Source organism: Mustela lutreola, chromosome 2 (genome assembly GCF_030435805.1).
Source record: "Mustela lutreola isolate mMusLut2 chromosome 2, mMusLut2.pri, whole genome shotgun sequence".
Taxonomy (NCBI): Eukaryota; Metazoa; Chordata; class Mammalia; order Carnivora; family Mustelidae; genus Mustela; species Mustela lutreola.
Genome location: NC_081291.1, coordinates 104,468,499 through 104,491,885, shown reverse-complemented (window position 1 = coordinate 104,491,885; position 23,387 = coordinate 104,468,499). Strand labels below are relative to the sequence as shown.

At 43.9% G+C, this 23,387-nt stretch overlaps 1 protein-coding gene across 25 annotated transcripts in view; it reads right to left on the bottom strand.

Moving 5' to 3' along the window:
- KALRN (kalirin RhoGEF kinase) overlaps positions 1-23,387 on the bottom strand; it is a 661,891-nt gene that overhangs the window by 349,001 nt on the left and 289,503 nt on the right. For all 25 annotated transcript variants that reach the window (XM_059162890.1, XM_059162900.1, XM_059162892.1 and 22 more), the window contains exon 10: positions 8,147-8,269. In XM_059162890.1, coding sequence (XP_059018873.1) covers positions 8,147-8,269 — 123 coding nt within the window. The remainder of the gene's footprint in view (positions 1-8,146; positions 8,270-23,387) is intronic.

The following is a 23,387-nucleotide window of genomic DNA, read 5'->3' as shown; positions in this document are numbered from 1 at the left end:
GGCTGGGGGGAGAGAATTTAAAATGGAGGAAATGGTCGACAGGGTCAAATGCCTTCCGAAGACCATTTAATTTCTGAAAAGTGTCCTTTGGATTTAGCAACAAAAAAGCCCAGTTGAAGACTTGAATAAGATTATCCTCATTTGCCCAGAGGGAACAGAAGTCCAACGCAGGGGTCAAAGCGCATCTAGGAGATGAGGAAATAGAGGTGGCAAATACTCTTCTCTCATACACCTGGGCTATGAAGGAAAGGAGAAGCACAGAGAAAGCAGTCTATACTACCAGAAAAGATAGCTCAAGTTTCTTTTTATTCACTTTTTTGTTTGTTCATTTTTAAAATAGGAAAACTTGAGGATTTTTATATCCTAAGGGAATAAAGGGTCACCTCTACCAGAAAAGCTCGAGTGGTAAGAAGCACACGACATCACAAAGTATTTCACTCTGATTTTGGACAGCTCATAAAAAAATCAAGTATGGGTTAGAAGTTATATCTGGATGAAGCTCAAATTGGCTTCACTATCCCTTCCACCCTTATCTCTTCTACAGGAAGCCTTCAACTATTAAGCCTATTGCCCTGCGTTCCATAAAACACTATTTACTCAAAAAGGAATATATCCAGTTACTTGAATTTCACTATCCTAACAGTCTTCTTACAATCAAATACAGTTTGTCAATCTCCTTTTGAATATACGTTTTCTCAAATTAGGCACAATACTACATATGTGATTTAAATAGCCAGTGGACAGAGAAATCCTTACTTCTCTGGTTTAGAGATTATACAGTTGACCATTGATCAACAAAGAGCTTGAACCAAGTGGGTCCATTTATTTGTGGGTTTTTTTTTTATAAATACAGTAGAGTCCTGTATTTCTTAACATTTTTCTTTTCTCTAGTTTATTGTAAGAATATAGCACATAATACATATAAAACATGAGAATATGTGTTAATTGACTATGTTATCAGTGAGTCTTCTTGTCAACAGCAGGCTATTAGCAGTGCAGTTTTTGAGGAATCAAAAATTATATGCAGATTTTTGACTACGCAAGGGGTGGTGCCTGACTCCTGTATTATTCACAAGTGAACTGTGTTTTAATTTATATCATTGTTCAAAACCCTTTACTACTTCTCTCTGCTTTAAGAGCCAAGTCTAAGCCCTTTCATCTAAAGGTCAATGCTCTTGAGAGTTTAGATACAACCTATACTCCTTTGAGCTTTTCTACAATGATTCGTTCTCTTTCACACAGAATCTCCGACTCTCAACAACATAAAGATGTTTTATTTACAGTGTCACAAAATTTACAGGAGATGCTGGGAAATTTGAAGACTGTCATCACCCCCATGTTTTCCCTTGAACCAGAAGTGAAATAATAACAGAACAGCATTTCCCACACCCTCATTGTGATAGAGCAGACCATGGTCCTCTCCAGTAGCAGTCAGTTTTTTTTCTCTCTTCTTATATCTCTATTACTTCTCCATATTGTTTACTACCCTCAGGTTTGTAGATCTCATACCGATGTGATCCCTTCTGATTATGTTCATCCTTCCTGTGAGAATGAGTCCTTTAAACAAAAAATCCTTTTCTCTCACAGTTTTCTAGTTATAAGCTCAATACCCTAAAGTCTCAGGAATGTTTATTATATTTGTATCCTGGTATTAAAATTTAAGTACATATATAAGTATATATACATATTGTAATATGTTTTTTACATATATATACACACACACATATACACACATATATATGCATATATGTGTGTATATGTGTGTGTGTGTGTGTGTATATATATATATATATATATATATATATATATATAGGCAATTTTAATTGTACTTTCCTACCTAAGATGACCTAAGGGCATCTCCTTCACTAGGTGCTTCTTTCCATGTCATTTCTATGGTGCCCCATATTACTAGGATAATTTTCTCCTTCCACTTACTTCAAAGTTCACTTCCATCTTTCTAGATAGAGCAGCAAAGCTTTCTGCCAGACCTTCCCCAATCTTTACAAGATGCACTCTTCCCTTACCAGAAGTCCATCATCCTGGCTCTGTAGGGTATACTCCAGAACACTTCTGAAAACACCATCTACATAGGCAGCCATTTGTTTTTCAATGTCTCCCCTCTTTTCCACAGTCCATGCCATCACATGGAACAAGAGATAAGAATGTCACCAGTGCTTTTAAGTCCTTCAGTTCACTACCCATAACTTAAAATCATTAGGAATGCAGTATCAATTTCTTCTGAATGTGCCATTTGTTCCATAGAGGAAGCACCAGAAGTTGGGGGGGGGGGTCAATTCATGGTCTTGATAAGAGATTTTGGTAGACTATAATATCTTAGATATTGGCTCTGATTCCCTCTCAATTTCCACATCAAGTGTATATAAAGTGACCTTCAAAACCCATAGCTGGGAGTTCTCCAGAATACATCTTATCTTTCTTCTTCCTGAGAGTGGTCCCAAAAGCCCTCCCATCAGCTCATGCAACTTTTCACTGGTGTTTGTGGAGGGAATATCCTGAATCCCCTCAAGTGGGATGAATGCCATGCAAGATCCAAAGGGTAACAAGATTGTTCTTCATTTTTTCCACTTGCCCACTTCATGATATTAATTTCTCTGTATTTTCCTGGCTTTCTTCCTCACTATATTTTTTTTTATCCCGCTGAAGAAACTTTTGTCCTCTCCAAGAAGCTGGGGTGTGAAACAGCATCTGTTGAAGATTTCCCACCTTTTCCTTCTGCTTGCATCTGCAGTTGCTATAATTGGTCACCATCTCAGGCATGAAAAGAAAGATGGAACTTACTCCAAAGATCACCACACCATCCCCTAGGCAGGCGTATTTATTGGATCACCAAATGAACTAATGGTTTATCTTGGTTTCACTGGAAAGTGCTCCTTAAAAACCCTGAAAGGATAAAGATTATGCTTCCTTTCAAACCATGGGACTTTTTATAGGGTTAGAATATGTTTAATGCATGTTTCTCTTTGGATCATGATTTCCTCAAGACGGAAACTGCTATACCTCTTTCGCTTCTCAAGGTGCCCGACAAAGACTTGATGGGCTTGGGAACTGATGAGTACTGCTGTCTGTCTGAGAACAGGGGCTTTCTACTCCTATGGATTCCCTATTCTACCTACCCTTGGAGCTCTAGTAAGTTAGCTGATTATACCTTGAAGATCTTTAACAGGTAAGGTCACTGATAGGTCTACTAAATTGCTTCCCTTCCATTTTGCCTATTGTGACCCCAAGACTCAGAATGATTTTTTAAGTGTTTTCTATCCAAGTCTGAGAAAAAAGCAAGAGTCAGCCAAACAACTAACCAGAGATTGTTGAATTAAGTGCTTAACTGTGCAATATTTATATATATATAAATTTATATTTCTTTATATACATATTTATATTTCTTTAAATCTTCCTTTAAATGGTCTGTTCTTTCAAAAATGTTAAACAAAAGCTGTTTAATAAACTTAGCTTTAAATGTGATTTGGTGCTTTGAGATTTTAGATAATATATATTTGAGTGCAAGTGATCACTAATTTTTTACTAAGCTAGCTTACAGAAAGTATGGCATTCCAGATAATGAGGTCATAAAGCAGACCACTCACAGAGCCCACACAGCTGCTATCTAAACCACAGGCACTTGAGTACTTTCCTTCTGAGTAATAGCAAATATCTCAGGACAAAATAACAGTACCATAGCCCATACTCCCTCTGGGCACATGTGGACACATGTATCCCCTTACAGTCACACTATGATGGGTAGCAACTCTAGCTTATGCTTGTTTATACTCCTGATAATGACTACCATGCAACATAAATATATATAAAAATATAATAAGTGTCTTTTCAGGCATCTGGGTGGCTCAATTGGATGGGCGGCTGCCTTCAGCTCAGGTCATGATCCCGGACTCTCGGGATCCTGTCCCTCATTGGGTTCCCAGCTCCACGGGGAGTCTGCTTCTCCCTCTGACCTTCAGCCCTCTCATGCTCTCTCTCAGTGTGTCGCTCCCAACTAAATAAATAAAAATCTTTTTAAAAAAATATAAGTGTCATTGGAAATCTGATGAACTCTATAGCCTGAGTCATGTGATGAGTTTATAGGCAACTTAAGTAAAGTTTCTACCAGGACCAGAAGGGTTCCTGCTGGGCCCAGGCCTTCTATCTGACCACAGAGAATCTCAGTAGCTTGGACTAGAAATATTTATAGAGACAGACCCCCTTGTGCACATGTGGCCCCAGACTCTCCCACCTGCCTGTCAGGAGCCTCCCCTGGCAGCAGTAAGTACCTGAGGGGGTGGGGAGGAGGAGGAGCTCCCTTCCCTTTCAGCTCTGTTTCCAGGGTGACTATTCAAAGGGTGCCATCTGCAGGATGGAGTGAGGACCATAAATACTTCGTTTCCTCCAAATGATGGGTACATTTGTTTAAAATGTGTTCAAGAGCTATTAAACACAAAATGTAAGGTCATGGTTTACTACATTAATTCTTCCCAGATATAATTGATATTTCTACTATTGTCTTAAATGTCTTTACGTGATCTCATGTAGGGAGAGGCAGAGGCGTATTTGTTCCAGGAGTTCACACTGCCCTTCGGCATCTCCCTGTGCATTGGAGGACTTGCTCTTCCCTGTAGAAGGGCAGCATCCCAGGGGTACAACAGGTGCTACAACTCTCTTCCTGCTTTGATTCTAGACAATTTTTTAACTTGAATATAGAGAACGGGTGCTCAGAATTTTCTTCTCATATCAATCAGCCTCAGGTTACGGAACCATAAAATCATGACATTAAAAGAGATTCCTTCACTGAATCATGACCCTCTGTAGGACTGGCTATGAGTGAACCCCCAGCCTCGTACTCCTCACCATTTGTGATGTCCTTCCTGACTAGATCTCTTAACCAGCAACCCCAACCAACAAGCAACAAGAGAATCCCTGCTTGGGCTCTATAGCATTGATCTCTGACTCAAGAATTGTCTAATCCTGATTAAATCTACTCCTCCCCTCCCAGTGGCCCTCACTTGATCGAGAACAGAAGTAAGAGAGATAGAGCATGCCCTTTCCTGCCTGGATCATCTCCTTTCTCACCACTTGAGCGTGATGATCACTTTGCACAGAACAAAGCAGATCTGAGGCTGCTGCAAGTCCATCTGCCTTTGCCGCAATCACATTGGTTTTCCAATGTGGACTACCAATTTCAGGATGCTAGGCAGCTCCACTCCCTTCTCCAGAGTAGGGATGAGAAAACAAAACAGGACTTAGTACTAGACTATGAGATTCATCTCTAAAGACCGACTTACAGGGCAATATGGCAACTTCATCGCCCCTTACTTATGTGAGCCCTCTGTTGTCCATATCTGTCCCCTTTCCAGAGGGAAAACTTCAAAAAGCATGAGCCCTTTAGAAAGTAGAACTCTCTCTCCTAAGAAAGACACCATCTTCCCTGAAAGCAGGGACAGGGAGAAGTGGATTATAGCAAGACATTACTCACTGGCAGAGCCTGGGAAAAGTTGTATGTCAAATGGAATGGCCACAGCAGCGTCTCCTCTCCACCCCCCCCCCCACTCTTGCTCTTTTTTCTGTACTCTTCGTGAGCCAACTGGCACTTTGAAATGAATTTTACACTCAGGTCCCATACTACACTAAGGAAGGGCAGCATGAAGTTAGGGTAAAAACACGACTCTGTGGTCAGACAGACCTGAGCTTGAATCCTAGCAGAGCTACTGACAAGCCAGATGGTATGGGCATACTGAAGAATTTTCTGAGCTTTAGTGTTCATCTTCTATAAAACAAGGCTAATACTATCCATCACTCAGGACTGGTAGATAAAATATATAATGGAAACATAAGCTCTCAAAAAATTTGTCCATTCTTTCTTTAATGTGAATTTAAGTGAGTATGTCTCTGCTACTGATTGGAAGGCACTGTCCCATGTGAAAGGCGTATGAGGCACCAGTAAGAAGGTAGGGGAGCAGTTGGGAGAAGGCAGGTTAGAGTCCGGGCGGCAGCCAGGCTTCCTGGGCTGTAACAACACACAAAACAACAGTGCCCTCAAGGGCTGATAACCAAGGTTGGCATTGCCTCTGAGGCTGTAGCAGGAAGAGGGCAAGGGGGCGCTGGCTGGCTCAGGGCTGTGGGATATCCTTTCTGAGTGAGGAAGGGCTGGGTCACAGGAAAGCCAAGGGGCAAGAAGATCACAGCTGTAGGATGGCTCCATCTCAAAAGACTGCCCCAGACACCGCAACCCCACTCTCAGCAGAAAGGGAGTCCATGTGGTCCTGTCCCACCCTTTGTCCCCTGACAGATAGCAGAAGTACCCGGAATGTCTGGACACTCAAATATTTTGGGTCTGTGCTATATCCAGAGGCCTATATGGCCCATGTCTAGATGACATGGGTGTGATCCAGCCCATTCTGCTGAAGGTCTTTGTAGGGATGAGGCTTGGTTTTTTTGTTCTTGTGGTGGTAGCAGAATATACATAATGTAAAACGTTTTAAGCTCAGTGGCATTAAATAAATTCACACTGTTGTGCCACCACGACCAGCATCCATCTCCAGAACTCTTTATCTTATAAAGTTGAAACTCTGGATCCATTAAATAATAACTCTCTATTCCCTCCCTTGCCCCAGCCCCTAGCAACCATCATTCTACTTTCTGTCTCTGTGAATATGACTACTCTGGGTTCTTCATATAAATGGACTCCTATTAGTCCTTTCAAGACTGACTTATTTCACATAGCATAATTTCATCTGGTCACTTGGGTTACTCCCACCTTTTTGCTATTGTGAATAATGCTGCTCTGAACTTGGATATACAAGAATCTTTTCACATCCCAGCCTTTAATTTTTCTGAGGATATATGTAGAATCAGGATTGCTGAATCATATGGTAAGTCTATGTTTAATTTTTTGAGGAATTGCCATACAGTGACTCCATCACTTTACATTCCCACCAACTGTGCACAAAGATTCTATATGAGGCTTTCTTTATTGCATGGGTTGGGTCTAATCCATCTGTATTCCCAGCTTGAGGTCACTAGTGACTCAGTCTTTCTGGCACCTGCCAGGCCTCTCACATTCCAGAACACACTTGGAGCATCCTTAGAGATGTGGTTTGCTCCCACCACTCTCCTGTCCTCCAGAAGATCCCTTTGGTTCTTGGCAGGGGCTCACCTTTGGCATCCATGGCTCACCCACAGTTTTGTCTGGGGCTGGTAGCCTCCCGGCATGGGGGCTGGCACTCTGCATGACCCCCAGGATGACACCCACCGTGAGGACTGCCCACGTGGTGGGATGGGAGCTGAGCCTGGTTGCAGCTGTGGCAAATGCTAGCTCTGTCATCCTCCCTTTTGTCCCATAATGATTCCCCAACAGATGCCCCTTCCCGGCTTCATTTTTAGGTCTTAGTTCCTACTGCAACTGATCATGTCTGACAAGATAAATGGACAGAGTAGTCTTTCATCTTGAAGATGAAGATGCTCAGGACCCATGGAAGAACTCCCCAAAAGAAACAAATATAAGAGAAATATATTAATATATATAGAGAGAAATATAAAAGAGTTAGGATAAAATTGAGGGGCTTCAGGCTCAGAACCAAAAACCCTCTTCTATCCCTCCACCATGAAGCCAAATAGTCAAAGCCTCTCACGGCATCTTTGTGTAATTAGATAAAAATGCCCTTTTGGGATCAGGTGTACAGCTCAGCTAAAAGACAAAATATTATGCCACATTCTCTGGGCACAGTCAGCCTTGCAGAAGCAGGTGCCATTTCTTCCTCTGGATCCTGGAGAACACACAGTTCTGCAAGCAGACCTAAGGCTGATTTCCAGCTCCCACCTGCCAGTGATGAAACCATAAGCAGTAGTTCTGGGCTATCGATGTTCCCAATGTCAGTTCCTTCTACCATCACCACCTTGGGGACAAGCCATTTATAGATCCTGCTGGCAGGAAGATTTTCTCTGAAGACCCAAAACTAAGGGTCTATCACTCACCTAGTGATCCAAGAGCAGACAAATGTCTCCTTGCATCAGGCAGGAAGGCAGCCCTGACTGGGCCCTAAACCTAACGTGCCTCAGCAAATACCAAAACCGCAGCCCTGGCCTCCCTCACCCAGCTACACACACACACACACACACACACACACACAGAGCTTCTCACCTGAGCCACCTCTTCGAAGTCATCATGCCTCTTCTGCAGGGCCCGGGCTCGATGCAGCGACTTCCCCACCCCAGTGTGTTTGCTGAGAAAGGCCTCACCGTGGTTTTCAATCCAGTCCAACACCTGTTCAGAGAAGGAGGACAGAAACAATGACTCCCCGGCAGAGGGAAAGCCATGTGACAGTAAGAGAGACTGCCAGAATCCTGGAGTTGCCATCCCCATCAGAAAGCAGCAGTCCATGGGGCACCTGGGTGGCTCAGTGGGTTGAGGCCTCTGCCTACGGCTCAGGTCATGATCTCAGGTTCCTGGGATCGAGCCCCGCATCAGGCTCTCCACTCAGCAGAGAGCCTGCTTCCTCCTCTCTCTGCCTGCCTCTCTGACTATGTGTGACCTCCCCCACCCCCGTCAAATAAATAAAAAAAAATAAAATAAAATAAAAAAAAAAAAAAAAAAAAAAGAAAGCAGCAGTCCAGCTGGACATGTTCAGCCCACCGTGGACCCAGGGATTTCATTACTGTCATTGGTGATGTAACGCTCCCACCCTTAACTAGAGGCATCTCATCTTCGATTGCCAGGATAGTCCCTCGTTACTCTCTCAGTTTTCCCAGCCTTGATTAGTCCATTATTTTAAACAAGCTACACAGACTGTCAGTCACAGTTTAAGCCCCTCACTAACCTGCTTGGAGTTAGTGACCCACATAAAGTCAGGCACACGGGCAGAAAACGAGGCAGTGTCAGTTCAGGGAAATTCCTAGGCCCTGACAGCTTACTCATCCCTTACTTCCCCATAAAAATGCTCACAGCAATGCTCACAGGGACCCTGCCTCCTTGCACTCCTGGGACTCTCCTAATCTTGAGAGGAAAGTTGGCACTAGTTAGGCCCTACCTGGCTACTCCAGAGAGTGGTCACCAGGACAACTCTTCTTTCTGGCTTCCTTCCACCCTTCTCCTCCAATCAGCCCCAGGCACCCAACCAAATAAATTAAGGTCTTACATCCTAAGGCCTTTAGTACCTATGGTTTCTCATGGAAAAAAAGGGGAGACCCCATGTTTTTCTAGGTTTCAGATGGAGTGATTTGGCCTTGGGACATTTCCCTTGGTATTTAGAGAAGCTGGAATAGACATGGCTGGAGCAGTAGAGGGATGAAGGAAGGGATGCTGAGAAGGTGAGAAAATATGTTGTCCTCAGGGGCACTGGACACGGGGAGTAGAAACCCCTTAGCAGAAGCCTTGAAATGGAGGGAGGACGAAAGCTTCTAATGTCTGTTTTGCATTCACGCTGATGGCCCAGCAAACATGTGCCTCCCAGAGTTGGCACTCAGTAAAGCAGGTGGCCACAATTAAACCAGTTAGAGTGTACAGCCACACACCTGCTAGAGATCCTGCCAAGACAACTGAGCCCACTCTATTCTGGCTATTCTGGACGTAACCTGAACATTTGGTTAATGATATGCTAGCCTTCTCAGGTTCTAGAAGGACTTTCTGGAAAAAAATGATGTAGATGAAATAGGCCTGTTTCATGCTTAAGGGGGGCCCCAGGTGCTCCATCGGTTGGGCACCTGCTTTCAGCTTAGGTCATGATCTCAGTGTCCTGAGAGTCTGCTTCTCGTCTCCCTCTGCCCCACCGCCCCACTCCTGCATGTGCACATTCTCTCTCTCTCAAATAAATAAATAAATTCTTAAAATAAATAAAAGGATGCTTTAGTCCATTCCTCTGTTTCTTCTACAGACTGCCCCATGGCAAGCAGATAGACCAAATAATCCCATGAAGTATAGGCATGGGAGTTCTGTCTCCAGAGAATCTAGTCTTTGGCTTCACTTTCTTTAACATTTGAAATAAATTACACCTGCAATTGCACAAGGTATGGAAGCCTTCACTCTTAGTGACACTACCACAAGGCCTACAACAAGATGGATATTAGGTCAGAGAAATGTACGCAAGAATATAAAAATGAGATTTAACAAACATCCGTTTAACGAAACTGGAATGTCAGACAATTGCCCATTAAAAAGGAGAAAAGAAAGGCTTTTTAGAAAATGACTATATAAACACTGGGTGTAGAGATTTAAATATTTTTTATAACAAATTCTGGCAATATATGTTTTTAATATTCTGGAGGCATGTCTAAGAAAAGAAATTGCAGGAGTAAATGAACTGGGTTTTTACCTTTTGCAAACACTGAAAGGCAGCACTGAAAGGAAATCTAAATATCCCTTTCTTCAAAGAAAGGAGAGCCCACATCTTTCTAGAATTATGTATGGGGGAATTTCAGCAATAACAACAAAAATCAGGAGAGTGCATTTTTACCTGACTTGACACAACGTGAACCCACAATTTTCTATTGTAAAACAGGCCTGTTTCATCTTCACAACAGCACGCAAGGTCAAAAGAAATATTTCTAGTCACAAAGTTTTCCATGTCTTACATACCATCGAAAGTGCAGTTTTACAATCTTTATGCATATTTAAACTTTTGTTAATCCCATGAAGTGAAGCTTATGGATAATTTTGATAATTTTTATATATTAAACTTATGTTAATCCCATGAAGTGAAGTTTATGGATAATTTTGATAATTTTTTTTTAGGATTTTATTTATTTGACAGAGAGAGGGAGATCATAAGTAGTCAGAGAGGCAGGCAGAGGGGGAGGGGAAACAGGCTCCCCGCTGAGAAGAGAGCTGATTCAGGGCTCGATCCCAGGACCCTGAGATCATGACCTGAGCTGAAGGCAGAGGCTCAACCCACTGAGCCACCCAAGCACCCCAATTTTGATAATTTTTATATATAAAAGAGCTGTCTTGTGGCTTTTGATGATTTCTTCAGAATTTTTGACAGATTTTCAAATTACAATTGTTTTTTTAGGTGTGAGCAGTTAAGTGTGACCTGCTTGTCTGGCAATGTTTTAATGAGTTTTTTTTATTTCATTTCATTTTGTATCTCTAGTTTTAATAAAATTTGTTATGCTAAAACAAATGAGTTTAAGAGGAGAGCTTTCCATCTACTGGTTCACAAATGGTTAGCTTTTATACTCCCCAGGGGTAATTTCACAACTTGTAAACTTCTCTCAAAAAGCAATTTGTGTTCTATTTAAGTTCTTTTGCTTTCTTTAAAATGTCAATTCATTGTCAGTTAATGACACTTAAGTTGACTTAATTAACTCTACCTTAACCTCTTAAAAATCTATTATTCATATTTGATAGACTTTTATTAGCTTAAACATAAATTTGATTGCTCTGTGATTTTACATTGTCCCCATCTAGTCTAGCTTCTGTCATCAGAACCGAAGCTGTGGGGAACCCATGAGCAACCTCAGTGAAGATGCAGAGACAGCATGGAAATCAATTTAATAAATAAAACGGCAAATAATTTAGCATGTGAACAAAATTACTTTAATAATCCATAGAGACTAAAAAAGTACCCGAGGATAGAGAAACATAATCACTATAGGAGGTATTATTTAAAATGCTGATTTCTGACCATTTTTTAAAAAAGATCTTACTTATTTATTTGACAGAGAGAGAGAGAAATCACAAGTAGGCAGAGAGGCAGGCAGAGAGAGAGAGGGGGAAGCAGGCTACCTGCTGAGCAGAGAGCCCAATGCAGGGCTCAATCCCAGGACCCTGAGATCATGACCTGAGCCGAAGGCAGAGGCTTAACCCACTGAGCCACCCAGGCGCCCCATGATTTCTGGCCGTTTTGTGTCGGACAGTTCAGTTGGAGCCAGCCTTATCTGACACACATTTAGACCCCATGCTCTCCTGACCATGATTCGATGTCCCCCAGTTCTGGGAGTACAATCTAGCTTTGCCCCAGAGAAATGCGCTTTCTGAGATGACACTAACAGTGTCTGATAATTACATCACACCCTGCAAATTAACATGCAGCACTGGAAAGCAGGCTATCCCACAGTTTCTGGTGCATCCCAGACTTTGGACATCACTGGTTGAAGACTAAATTGCATTTCTAGCCAAATCCCTGGAACCCTACTGAACTGTATGCACCCACCAAGGCACCCCACACTAGTTACCCCTGTTTAATTCTCTCATTTGGTGAGTGCTGTGAAGTGTGTAAACCTGGTGATTCACAGACCTGGGGATAAAAATATATGTTTATAAAAAATATATGTTTATAAAAAATAAAAAATTAAAAAAAAATAAAATAAAATAAAATAATCAATTATCAATTTTAGTCAAGATAGGACAGGAGGATAGTTAGTAATACCCATGAATGGCTTTGAATTGGTTTTCAAGTGTTTCCAACACAGAAGGTTTTACTTTTTAGTTTGTGCCTGCGGGTTCTTCATGGAGCAAAGAAGCACATGGGGGATGTGAATGTCACCTGATTCAGACAGATACTTATTAGTCTTATTGTGCCCCAGTGCTGGGCCCCAGAACAGCCCAGGATGCAGTATTAAACAAGGCAGGCAGGGCCTTGACTCTGGGAACCTAGTCTATGGTGGGAACAGGCACTGCACAGGAGATCATACAATTGGTCATCAGTTACAGTGGGGAAAGGGCCAACAATCAGGGAAGGCCTCTCTGAAGAAGTGAGGATGTAGCTGAGCACTGAGTAGGACTTAAACAAGAGGAGGACTTAACCAAGCTAGGAAGGAAAAACATCAGCATGGCCTGAGTAGTGATAAGTGGGTAAAGAGCCCAGAGAGGGCAGGAACCAGACGTGCTGAGCCCTGGTGTGCCCAGTCAGATTCCAGGGCTTGTCCTAAGGGCCACTGAAGGGCTGGTGCAAGAAGAAAGACCTGAATTTAAAAGTTACTACTTTTGCTTTGTGGAGAATCAGAGGGAGGCAAGAGTAGAGGTGGGGAAAGGGGACGTTTTTGCAGAAATCCTGACAGGAGGCGATGGTGGCTCAGATGAGCCCAAAGGCAGTGTCTGTGGGTAATATTTGGGAGAGAGAACACCCCAGGTTAGGTATGGGGGCCATAGTGGGGCAGGTGGAAGGCTGACCCCCTGGGGCACAGCTTGAATAACTGTGCAGAAGGAGGATCTGGTCACTGGTGCAGAAGCAAATGAGTTATGAGGGACAGCACAGAGATAACAGATTCTTCTGTTTTCTTTCCATTTTCATACTTGTGCTCTCGTTCTGATAAATGACAGTTATGCCTGTGAACTTGAGTGGGAAGTAGCACCCAGTGATGGTTGTCAATCTGATTCTGGCAAGATGTGTCTTTAGTTTCAAAAAAGCGATTTTATACACTCGGGTTTAAAAATAAGTTATAAGGTGTTAATATATTGGATCCTAAAATTAACAAAATAGAGACACCAAATCCATTTGAAAAACACAAACTTAGACTTAAATGGAATTAATCTGTGCATTCTTGAAGGGGCATTTCACTGGGACGTAGTTTTTTTGGTGGGGGGGAGGTTCCTTAACCTGACATGCAAAGTCTTCTGTGGCCACCTCACCCCTTCTCAACCTCACCTCCAGTGAGTCCCCGCCTCACCCGTGAACAACCCAAAAGCTGCTTCTTGCTTCCTGAGTTCTGCTCTCACTACTTTCAACTTCACTTGAAATGTCCACCTTCTTCCTCCTCCCTATCTCTGCCTCCTGGTCTCCTTCCTACTCATCCTTTAAGCATCATCTCAAAATCACTAGTTCTGGAAAGACTCCTCTTTAATAACCCACCCAGGGTGGGGTGGTGTCACTCTCCTCTGATTCTGTTCCAACCACAATTACTGCCTCCAGGCTTGTCTCTCCCACTAGACTCTGACCTCCTTGTGATTCCCAGACTCACAGCACAGCATGGTTTGTTACAACGTGTTGAATGGCACTCAACTCCTGCTCATCCCCACGGCTTTGGGGTGAATGTGTCAGCTACATGCTCCCCTTCTTCCCTCTGGCGTAAAGCCTCTCTCAGTCTGCACCTGGAGTTCTCCCCTTGTGTGTCTCCACTGCCCCACTTGGCAGGTGGTTAGTCCTCAGGCTTAAGAAGGAGTGTGGGGTTTTCCCCACTGTATGCTCCCCTTCCACCAGTCCTTTTGCACCCCCACATCCCTGCCAGCATTGTTCATGCAGGAGATAGCCAACGAATGCTTACAGCCTTATACCCATGGGCGGTCAAGTACAAATGTGGTTGAGGCACTGGCCCTGCTATCTTGAGAGAAGCTGTCCCACTTCGTTCGGGAGGGGACCTCTGGCCACTACAGTGGGCAAGCAGTCTTAAAAAACAACTTATAAAGCTCTTTCTCCTTTCCCATGCCCCAACTGCTCAATCAGAAATGAGTCCTTTTCAAGAACAGTCTTTTCCAAGAGAGAAGCTCACATCCTGAGCGGATGTGGGAACAGCCATTATACATAATTCCCTAATCACCCCCTGTCTTCCTCATCTAATTGTGTTTATTCCAACGAGCACACAGTCAAGGCAGGGTACTTTTCAGGGTAGGAGACAGTCTCTTCTAGTTGCTAAGGGGAAGAGAAAAAGTCCTTTTGAAGAGAACCATTGATATTTTTTTTTCTGAACAGTGGCCATGAATGCAACTGAGTTAATGGGAGAAAATCGGGGGCCTAGCTGCCTGCTGTCCTGGGACTCTTGATTTTTTTGGCTCTGCTAATGGGGTAGAATCTTATTGTTATAGAAAACCCACAGGGTCATTCAGACCAATGCAGGAGGCCCCTGCACTTAGAGATATCCACCTTCAAAGTTTTAAGTTCAGATCTAAGCTCTACCTACATATACAATTAATTACTTTGGGCTCCTAAAGCATCAATAAATTGTGGCCCCATCACGATCAGCGTAACTTACAGACACCATCCCTGGGATCAAGAGGAACCTGGGCTCTGGTCCCAGCTCTGCCCCTAACCAGCTGTGACCTGGCTCCTCTCTGGACCTCACTGCCTCAAATGAAAATGCTAGATCAGACCATCTCCCTGTCTTCTTCAACTCAAATATTTCATTTTTAAAAAATTTTTCATTTTCTTAATTTTTAAATCTATCTTTTTTGATTTTATTATGTTGTGCTAGTCCCCATACAGTACATGATTAGTTTTTGATGTAGTGTTCATTATTTTTTTATATGGAAGGAATAGCAGCTCCCTTCCTCAGAGGAAGAGATGATTATCCCAGAAGGGTTTGCTCTTTGCTCCACTCTGGGCTAGGGCTGTTGGCTCATCACCTCTGTGTTACCTCACCCTACCGCTTGGCTGCAAGTCTGAGACGCTTTTTTATTAACCCTTTCTTGTACACTGTTTCCACCACAACCACAACCAGTCTAAGCCACCATCTTTCCTCCCTCACTCTCTAATGAGTGGATGGTAACGCCACGGTCTTCTTCTTAGACTCGTGGCATTACCATCCACTCATTAGCTGAACCTAATCCTTTTCAAAAAATTTTTTAAAAGATTTATTTATTTGAAAGAGAGCCCACAAGAGAGAGCATGAGCAGGGGGAGGGGCAGAAGGAGGAAAAGGAGAAGCAGACTTCCCACTGAGTACAGAGCCAAAGCAGGGCTGGATCCTAGGACCCCAAGATCATGACCTGAGCCAACAGCAGACGCTTAACTGACTGAGCCACCCAGGCGCCCTAGCCAGACCTATTTCTTTAAACATAAATCAATTCACAACATTCCCTTTACTAAAAACTGTACCATTTTTTCCTACCACACTTAGAAAATCCAAATGCTCTTCACAGCTTATATGGTCTGCTTTGATATGGACCCTTTTCTTCAAACTTCTTACCCTTTTGTCCTGCTCTCTATTCAACAGCAGCTTTGGCCATTCACCCATTTTTGGGAATGCCTCCAGCTCTTTCTGGTGTCAAGGACTTCCTAGATCCCATTTCACATGCCTGGAACCTCTTCTTAAACACATCCCCCGGCTTATTCCTTCAGCTTTCTGCTCAGACATTACTGGCTATCACTATATGACTTATTCTATATCCACGTGTTTGTGGTGGCATTTTCTTTCTACCTCCTGAATGTAATCTCCACATGGACAAGGCTTTGTCTGGTTCACAGCTGGGCTCTCAGAGAGCATTTGTTGAATGAATGAGTGAATGAACTCATCCCATCTGATCTGAGAACTTCCTGTGTGATTAAGGGAAATGGAGACAATTTACGAACACATGTGGAATCAGAATCCCAACTCTCTGATTCCCTCATCTGGCTCCCTCCAATCAATCCTCTTTTTTGAGACAGGTTACTAAGCCTGTGTCATAGTTTGATCCACAAACTAGCCACAAGTTTTTGTGAACTGAAGAACTCCTCGCTCGCTCACAGGAACTTCCCCCAGCCTGCAGCCTCCTAGCTCCTCAGAAAGCCATTATCCTGAGACCAGTGAAAAAGAGTGCACACACAATCAGCTGTCTACAACACGTTTTGTTCTATGAAAGGCTCCAGTACACACAGTGTGTAAGCGTACTCAAGACACTTCAGCACAGCATGATTTCTCTCTCCTGCAATAGCACAGTGAATGCTAGTCCCGAAGAGGAGTGGCTCACACAATGCCAGCACCACCCGCTCCCGTTGCCTGAGCCTGGAGAGCTTGTAGGTGCTACCTGAAATGCCCAATTACCAGCAAGTCATTTTCTGCCCCTTCTTTGGTACAATCATGATCAAAATAAATGTCTTGCTACAGCAGGAGACGCCATCATTTTTCCAAGAAGCATCAGCTGAAACTCATTAGCAGGTGTCAGTTCTCCTTCTCCTGAGAATTGTGGTCCCTTCACCTGAGAGATCAATGCTGGGGAGAAGCTGGCCTGGACACCCAAAGCCCCAAAGTTTCAGCTGCCTCCACTCTGCCACTTTAAAGTTCTTATGCATCACCTGGGATTCTTTTTAAAACATAGGTGAAGAGGTTCAGGACAAACCACCCCCACTGCCCCGTGGAATGTGCCACTTTGGCACGTGGATTATTTTGTGCTGAAGACACTTGAGCCCCTGTGGCCTCAAGAGAAAATTTGTATCCTCCCTTAACTACTCAGAAGAATCTAAATTGCAGGTCTTTCCCAGAATAAGGGTTATTAGCAAAGATAAATTTTATCTGAGTAACCCATCTGTATGGCAGGGCAAACATCTAATTACCAAACATCTGCTTTTCTTCTGGCCCTATGACGCGCATTCCCTTCCTCTGGAATCCCAGACCTCTAACCCCTTCTTCTTCTTCTTCTTCTTCTTTTTTTTTGAAATATTTTATTTATTTATTTGACAGACAGACAGAGATCACAAGTAGGCAGAGAGGCAGGCAGAGAGAGAGGAGGAAGCAGGCTCCCTGCTGAGCAGAGAGCCGGATGCAGGGCTTGATTCCAGGACCCTGGAATCATGACCTGAGGGGAAGGCAGAGGCTTTAAAACACTGAGCCACCCAGGTGCCCCTAACCCCTTCTTAATTCAGAATGACATATATACTTCATTTTGCCTGTCTTCAGAATTTCCATGTCTTTATGGATTCCCCATATGCATGCCTACTAAATTTTATTTTGCCCTGTTAATCTGTCTTGTATCAATTGGATCCTTAGTTCAGCTAGAAGAGGAGACAGCAGTTCTTGCCCCCGTAAGAAGGGGACAGGACATTCTTGCTCCCCGATGATACACACCACCTTACTCACAGATTCTGGATCAAAAAGTGCTAGATAATCTGTGCTTATAACAAGTTTCCCATCCTGAGCAGATGATTAGCAGGGGTTCAAGGACCACACTTTGAAAAATGTAGTTCCACATTTGCACCTGATGCCTCCCTTGTTTTCTCAAATCTACTCTTGCCTCATTCCCTAGTTCCCGCTCTCTGGCCACAGGAATACTGTGGCTCCCAGGAGCTTCCTGCTCCAACTTGACTTTCTACCTGCACCAAATCACCTCAGACCTTCACTCTGAGTGTGTTTCCTCAGCTCACATCTTTGATTAGTTCCCCACTGGTGACGCAATGTGAGTCTTTTCTTCTTTAGCCTGGTATCCAAGGCTTCTGAAATAGTGTATTGAGGTCAGGGACAGGTTGAGAAGAGGGGTTATCAGAAAGAAGTGATCCTGGATGGGAGTAGTCTTCTCAATCTTTAACATAATTAGAGAATACCCAACTTTTGTAGCAACATGGACGGGACTGGAAGAGATTATGTTGAGTGAAATAAGTCAAGCAGAGAGAGTCAATTATCATATGGTTTCACTTATTTGTGGAGCATAACAAATAGCATGGAGGACATGGGGAGTTGGAGAGGAGAAGGGAGTTGAGGGAAATTGGAAGGGGAGGTGAATCATGAGAGACTATGGACTCTGAAAAACAACCTGGGGGGTTTGAAGTAGCGGGGGGGGGGGGTGGGAGGTTGGGGGTACCAGGTGGTGGGTATTATAGAGGGCACGGATTGCATGGAGCACTGGGTGTGGTGAAAAAATAATGAATACTGTTATGTTGAAAATAAATAAATTTAATTTAAAAAAAACCAAAAAACATAATAAGAGAAAAAGTATTGAGGACATTAAAAGTACTTAAAATGTTTGTGGATCAAGAAAGCCCTGAGGCTTACTGACCCCTGGGAGGGAATTTCCTCTCACTTCCTCCTAGGCCCCAGTAGCCTCATGGAGGCACCGAGGTCCTTCCTTAGAAGGTGCTCACCATGGAATGACTACTCTTCAATCAGAGAAGAGTTTGCTCTCAGAAAATCAAAGTAAGCACCAAGGGACAGACTGTGGTAGGGAAGGGTGGAAAGGAAGGCAGAAAGTAGGGCAAAGAGGAATGTGGGGTTAGAGGTTTGGGGCAAAGAGTATAGAGTGCAAAGGGTACTAGAAACCCAAGAAGTTCATAGGCAGGAGGGTCTGAGCATGTCTGAGGCAGGCCTCTAGCGCTCACTTCCCAAACTTGCCAAACAGACCCTACAGTGCCAGCCTCCTATGGCGGAGTGATAGAAGGCTCCCTACAAGACCAGCAGTATCAGAGATGCTAACATTGAGGAAGTTTCCTTACCTTCCTTACCTTCACTGCAATCAGAAAGCAACTGATGCACAGAACGCTTTCTCCCCTCTCTCCCCTCCCTATCACCCCCAGTGCAGCTGAGCCTCAACCCTGCTTTCTTTCTGGGTGTTCACGCAGCCCAAAGAATCACCTATCATCTACTTGAATGTATTTCGATGGATTATGACCATGAAATAACTTACCTGAAAACTGTACTACTCCTAAACACTAGCATGGGCAAATGGATATGATTCAAGACACATTCTACAAAGAAAAACATCAACAACTCTGAGTTAAGATTGTGAAAAACAAATGAGGAAGGTAATGTCTTTTCTGGGGAAATCTGTATCAGAGATAGACGACTACAGAAGGCAATTTTATTATGATGCAACTAATGGGGAAGAGTGGGTATGAGTATCACTTGTTTTGTCACCTGTGGGTCTTATTGGACAAGCAGTTTGAGGATGAATCTCAGCTATGGGCTACGTGACCTTGGGCAAGTCTCATACTCTGGGACCAAGTAATCTACCAGGGCCCTTTGAGCAATGACATCCCATCACTAACTTACTCAAGGGCAGAACAATATTGTTCTATATTTCTGCATTCCCGTCACCTAGCGTGATGTCCATGGCATAGCAGAAAGGCTAAAAGCAGGACCCAGACGTAAGATGGACTTGCATTTGAATTCTCACTCTGCTACGTGACCTTAGGCAAGTTTCTTTAACTTTTCTATACCTCAATTTTCTCACCAGTAAGATAGGAACCAAACTATCACCTGCCTCCCAGGGAAGATTAAATAAGAAAAAGCAAGTGAAGAGATGAGATGTTCAATCATAGGTACTCAGAAAGATGATGAATTCTGAGCTTTGAACCACAGAAACTTTTATAGGCATGTTTAATTCCAGTAACAAAATCTCAGGGTTGGAATCCAACCCTCTCTCTAATATTTGGATCCTCTCTGCCACATACCCAATAAGCAAGCTGTTGGCATTTCAAATTTTGCAGGTGGTTCTCCCTTGTATGTGTTTCCTGATCTCTCTGGGACTACACCCAGAGCATTCTCCTTCTTTGCTTTAATCCTTTCTTATAAAAAGGGTTCATCTCTAGACCCATCATCATTCTGGTCACTTTTCTTTAACTAATCATTCCATGTGCAACCCAAAGCGCTCATCTTTTATTATGCAAAGCTGTCAGTTGGATCATACAATGTCCAGACTGGTTTAGTATGATTAAGGGGGCACAGTCACTGGAGCTAGTAAAAGACTGAATCTCTGCAGTTTGAAAAAATTACTCTCAAACGCTTTTTACATATTCTTTGGCAGGCAGGAGCTGACATAGTAAAACCTGTAATTCTCCATGTGAGGCTTTAGAAAAACTGATAGAAACAGGTGAGATTCATTTGTAGGGCAGGAACTATGGACTTTAATATTAATACAGTTATTCAGAAGGGAAAGTCATTGAGCCTGAGAAATTCTGCCATCACTGCCCCTTCCTAGCTCAACTGACCGGACTGCTTATAAGGCATTGTTTTTAAGGAAGGGCCTTGGAGCCTTAAACATCACTGTCCTATCCATACCACCAAGACCACTCCTCACCCTTCCTGCCTTACCTCCCCCCACTGCTCTGCCCAGAGTGGGCATCCAGTTAGACCCCTCCTTCCCTGTCCCCTGGCTGTCGCTTAGTCCTCTGCTTCCTGGCCTTCCCTGGGAACACCAACTCTATTTCCTCTGCCTGAGCTCCAAGAACCACTGCCATCCCACTCCAACCAAAAGGAACATTCCCTGCTTTGACTCTACTAGCCCATTGTTATTTTGCTTCTTTGGCTCTGAACCCGGACAGCTGTATGCCATTCATTCATCCTTCGGTGCATATGTCTTCTCTCAAGTGAGGGACCTAACTCCCAACACAGGGCCTTGCATCCAGGAGGTGTACTAAAACATTTCATCAGTTTGTTCTTGTAAAAAACAGGGGGAGAAGATAAAGAGAGGAAGAAGGCAAAACAAGATGGCCTGCAGAGAGTATTCAAAAAACCATTACTCTAGCTAGGGAAAAAATGGAATGGAAACCATATCTGTAAGAAAGATCAAGAATCTACCTACTCCTTCTTCTTCTCAGTACGAAGTCAGGTTATCTGGGCTAGGAAGCGGTCCCTCACATTCTGGGAACACACAGGAGTTAGGGGAAGATAAGAGACAGAAGTGGAGATAGGCTGATGTCATGGGGTGCGCTGTTTGGCTCTTGCTTGGTGCTAACCCATTCTAAATAGGAAAAACAATAGCACTGAAAATTATTCCGCTAGTGATACAAAAGCAGGTGTGCCCCATCCACACTTTCTGCTGCTCCATGAACCCCTGTTCCAGTTTGATCCTTAGAGGATCATTGCTTTTAAGCCCAGCAGGGAAAAGAAACTTGAGCACATCTGTTGGGATTGAATCAAGGAAGAACAGCCACAAGGGTGATGTGCCAGGCCAATTCTGACCGCAGAGGTTTCAATGGTATCTCTTTGTCACTCGTGTCTATCCTTGGTTTTCATCTTCTTGCTTTACTCTGCTTTGGGCCCTTAATGGGCAAAATATTACTCCTTGGGCAAAAACCATGCGCGGAATTGACTACGCGGCAAGCCGGCAGGCAGGCAGGCAAGCAGAGGCCTGTCCTGCCCTCTCCCTCAACCAGCTGGCATTCCTGTCTCTTTGCCTTCTGTCCCTCCCTCTCCTACCTCTTTCTCTTTCTCCTCCCATCCCAAGATGTCAGCTTCTCTGCTCTCCATCTTCAAATCTCTCTCCCTTCCTTCCTCTGTCCCAGTTGGCTATCCGTCTCCCTCCTTTCCCTGTTTTGGGCTATGTGCACGTGCCAGTCTGTCTTTCCCCTCTCTATGGAAGCATGCGTGTATGCTTCCTATCTCTCTCCCTGCTCTCCTTCTCTGTCTACCTGGCTCCTCTCTTGTGTGTCTTTTCTCTAGGCTACCTGGACTGGGAGCCAGAAGGCTCCGTTTCCAGTCCAGGCACTACATTAACGAGCTGCATGGTCGTGGCCACGTTATTTCACATCTCTAGACCTCAAGTTCTTCCAGCATAGTGTAGGTTAGATTAGATGGTCTTTCAGGTCTCTGACAGCTCTGAGGTTTGATCACTGAATGAAACAGAACTTGGCAGACCCCCAAAGCAGTCACTATTTTCCAAACAGGAGAATCATGCTGGGGTCCCAACAGCACGAGCACCAGGGGGCGCCCAAGTCCCACTCAGAGGATGGGGCTGCTGAACCAAACCACACTAATGGAGGCCTCTCTTTCTGCTAGGCCGCCAGGGTGCTGAGCCTTGTCCTGGTCTCTCATTCAGTCCACTGGGATAGGTACTATGATCATTCTAGAAGCACCAGAGATGGAATCCCTTGCCCAGTCCTGCAGCCAAGACTTGGTAACAGGATTTATGCACAGACGTCTTTTTTTTTTTTTAATTTTTTATTTTTTATAAACATATTTTTATCCCCAGGGGTACAGGTCTGTGAATCACCAGGTTCACACACTTCACATATGCACAGGTGTCTTACCGCAGAGCCAGTGTTCCTAGGCAGAATCCTGTATTCCAGCCACGGACGGTTGCTCACTAGCTTTCCACTGAGGCTGCTGAGTCAACACCTCTGGACCCTGAATGTGCTCAAGAATCTTGGGCCCAGACCATACATATCAGTCGATTCTCTCCTCCCTCCAGACCCCAACTCTGACTTCTTGTGCCTTGGCCTACAACTGTTCCATCACTACTCTACCGCCCTGCATACTGATGGCACATTCTGCTTGAACTGTTCTTTATAGTTTTACATGTGGATGTCTTGTTCTAATGAACCAGGCATCTTGCCAGAGCATCACATAGTACGGTTCCAGGCCCACGGCAGAAGACAGAGCTTTCCGAAGAACTGATAAGCGCCAGCAGACTTCATGAGCCCTGAGGCCGTGTCCCTGTATCCTCCACCTTGTCTGTAAATACCTGGGAGCCACGAGACGTTCCCATCAGCATCCCTGCAGGCAGACTACAACTACACATGAGGCATTACCACACAAGCCATGGGGGTAGGGTGTCAACGGTGTCCACCCCACAGATACAGGAACTGGAGGTCTTCTGATCATAATTCCAGCTCAAGTCAGCAAATATAAAGAGAATTCCAGCTTCATGGAAGATGGAGCCAAGAGTTGGGAAGTGCACGGAGAAGCAGCAGCCATGGTTTCTACTCTTTAGGAGATAGAGAATCGATGAGATGAAACATGCAAAATAAAGATGATAAGTATATAATGTTTCCAGGAGTCGGGAGAGCCAAGTCCAAGTCTTTCACCCTAACTGTAGAGTGCCTCATGTCC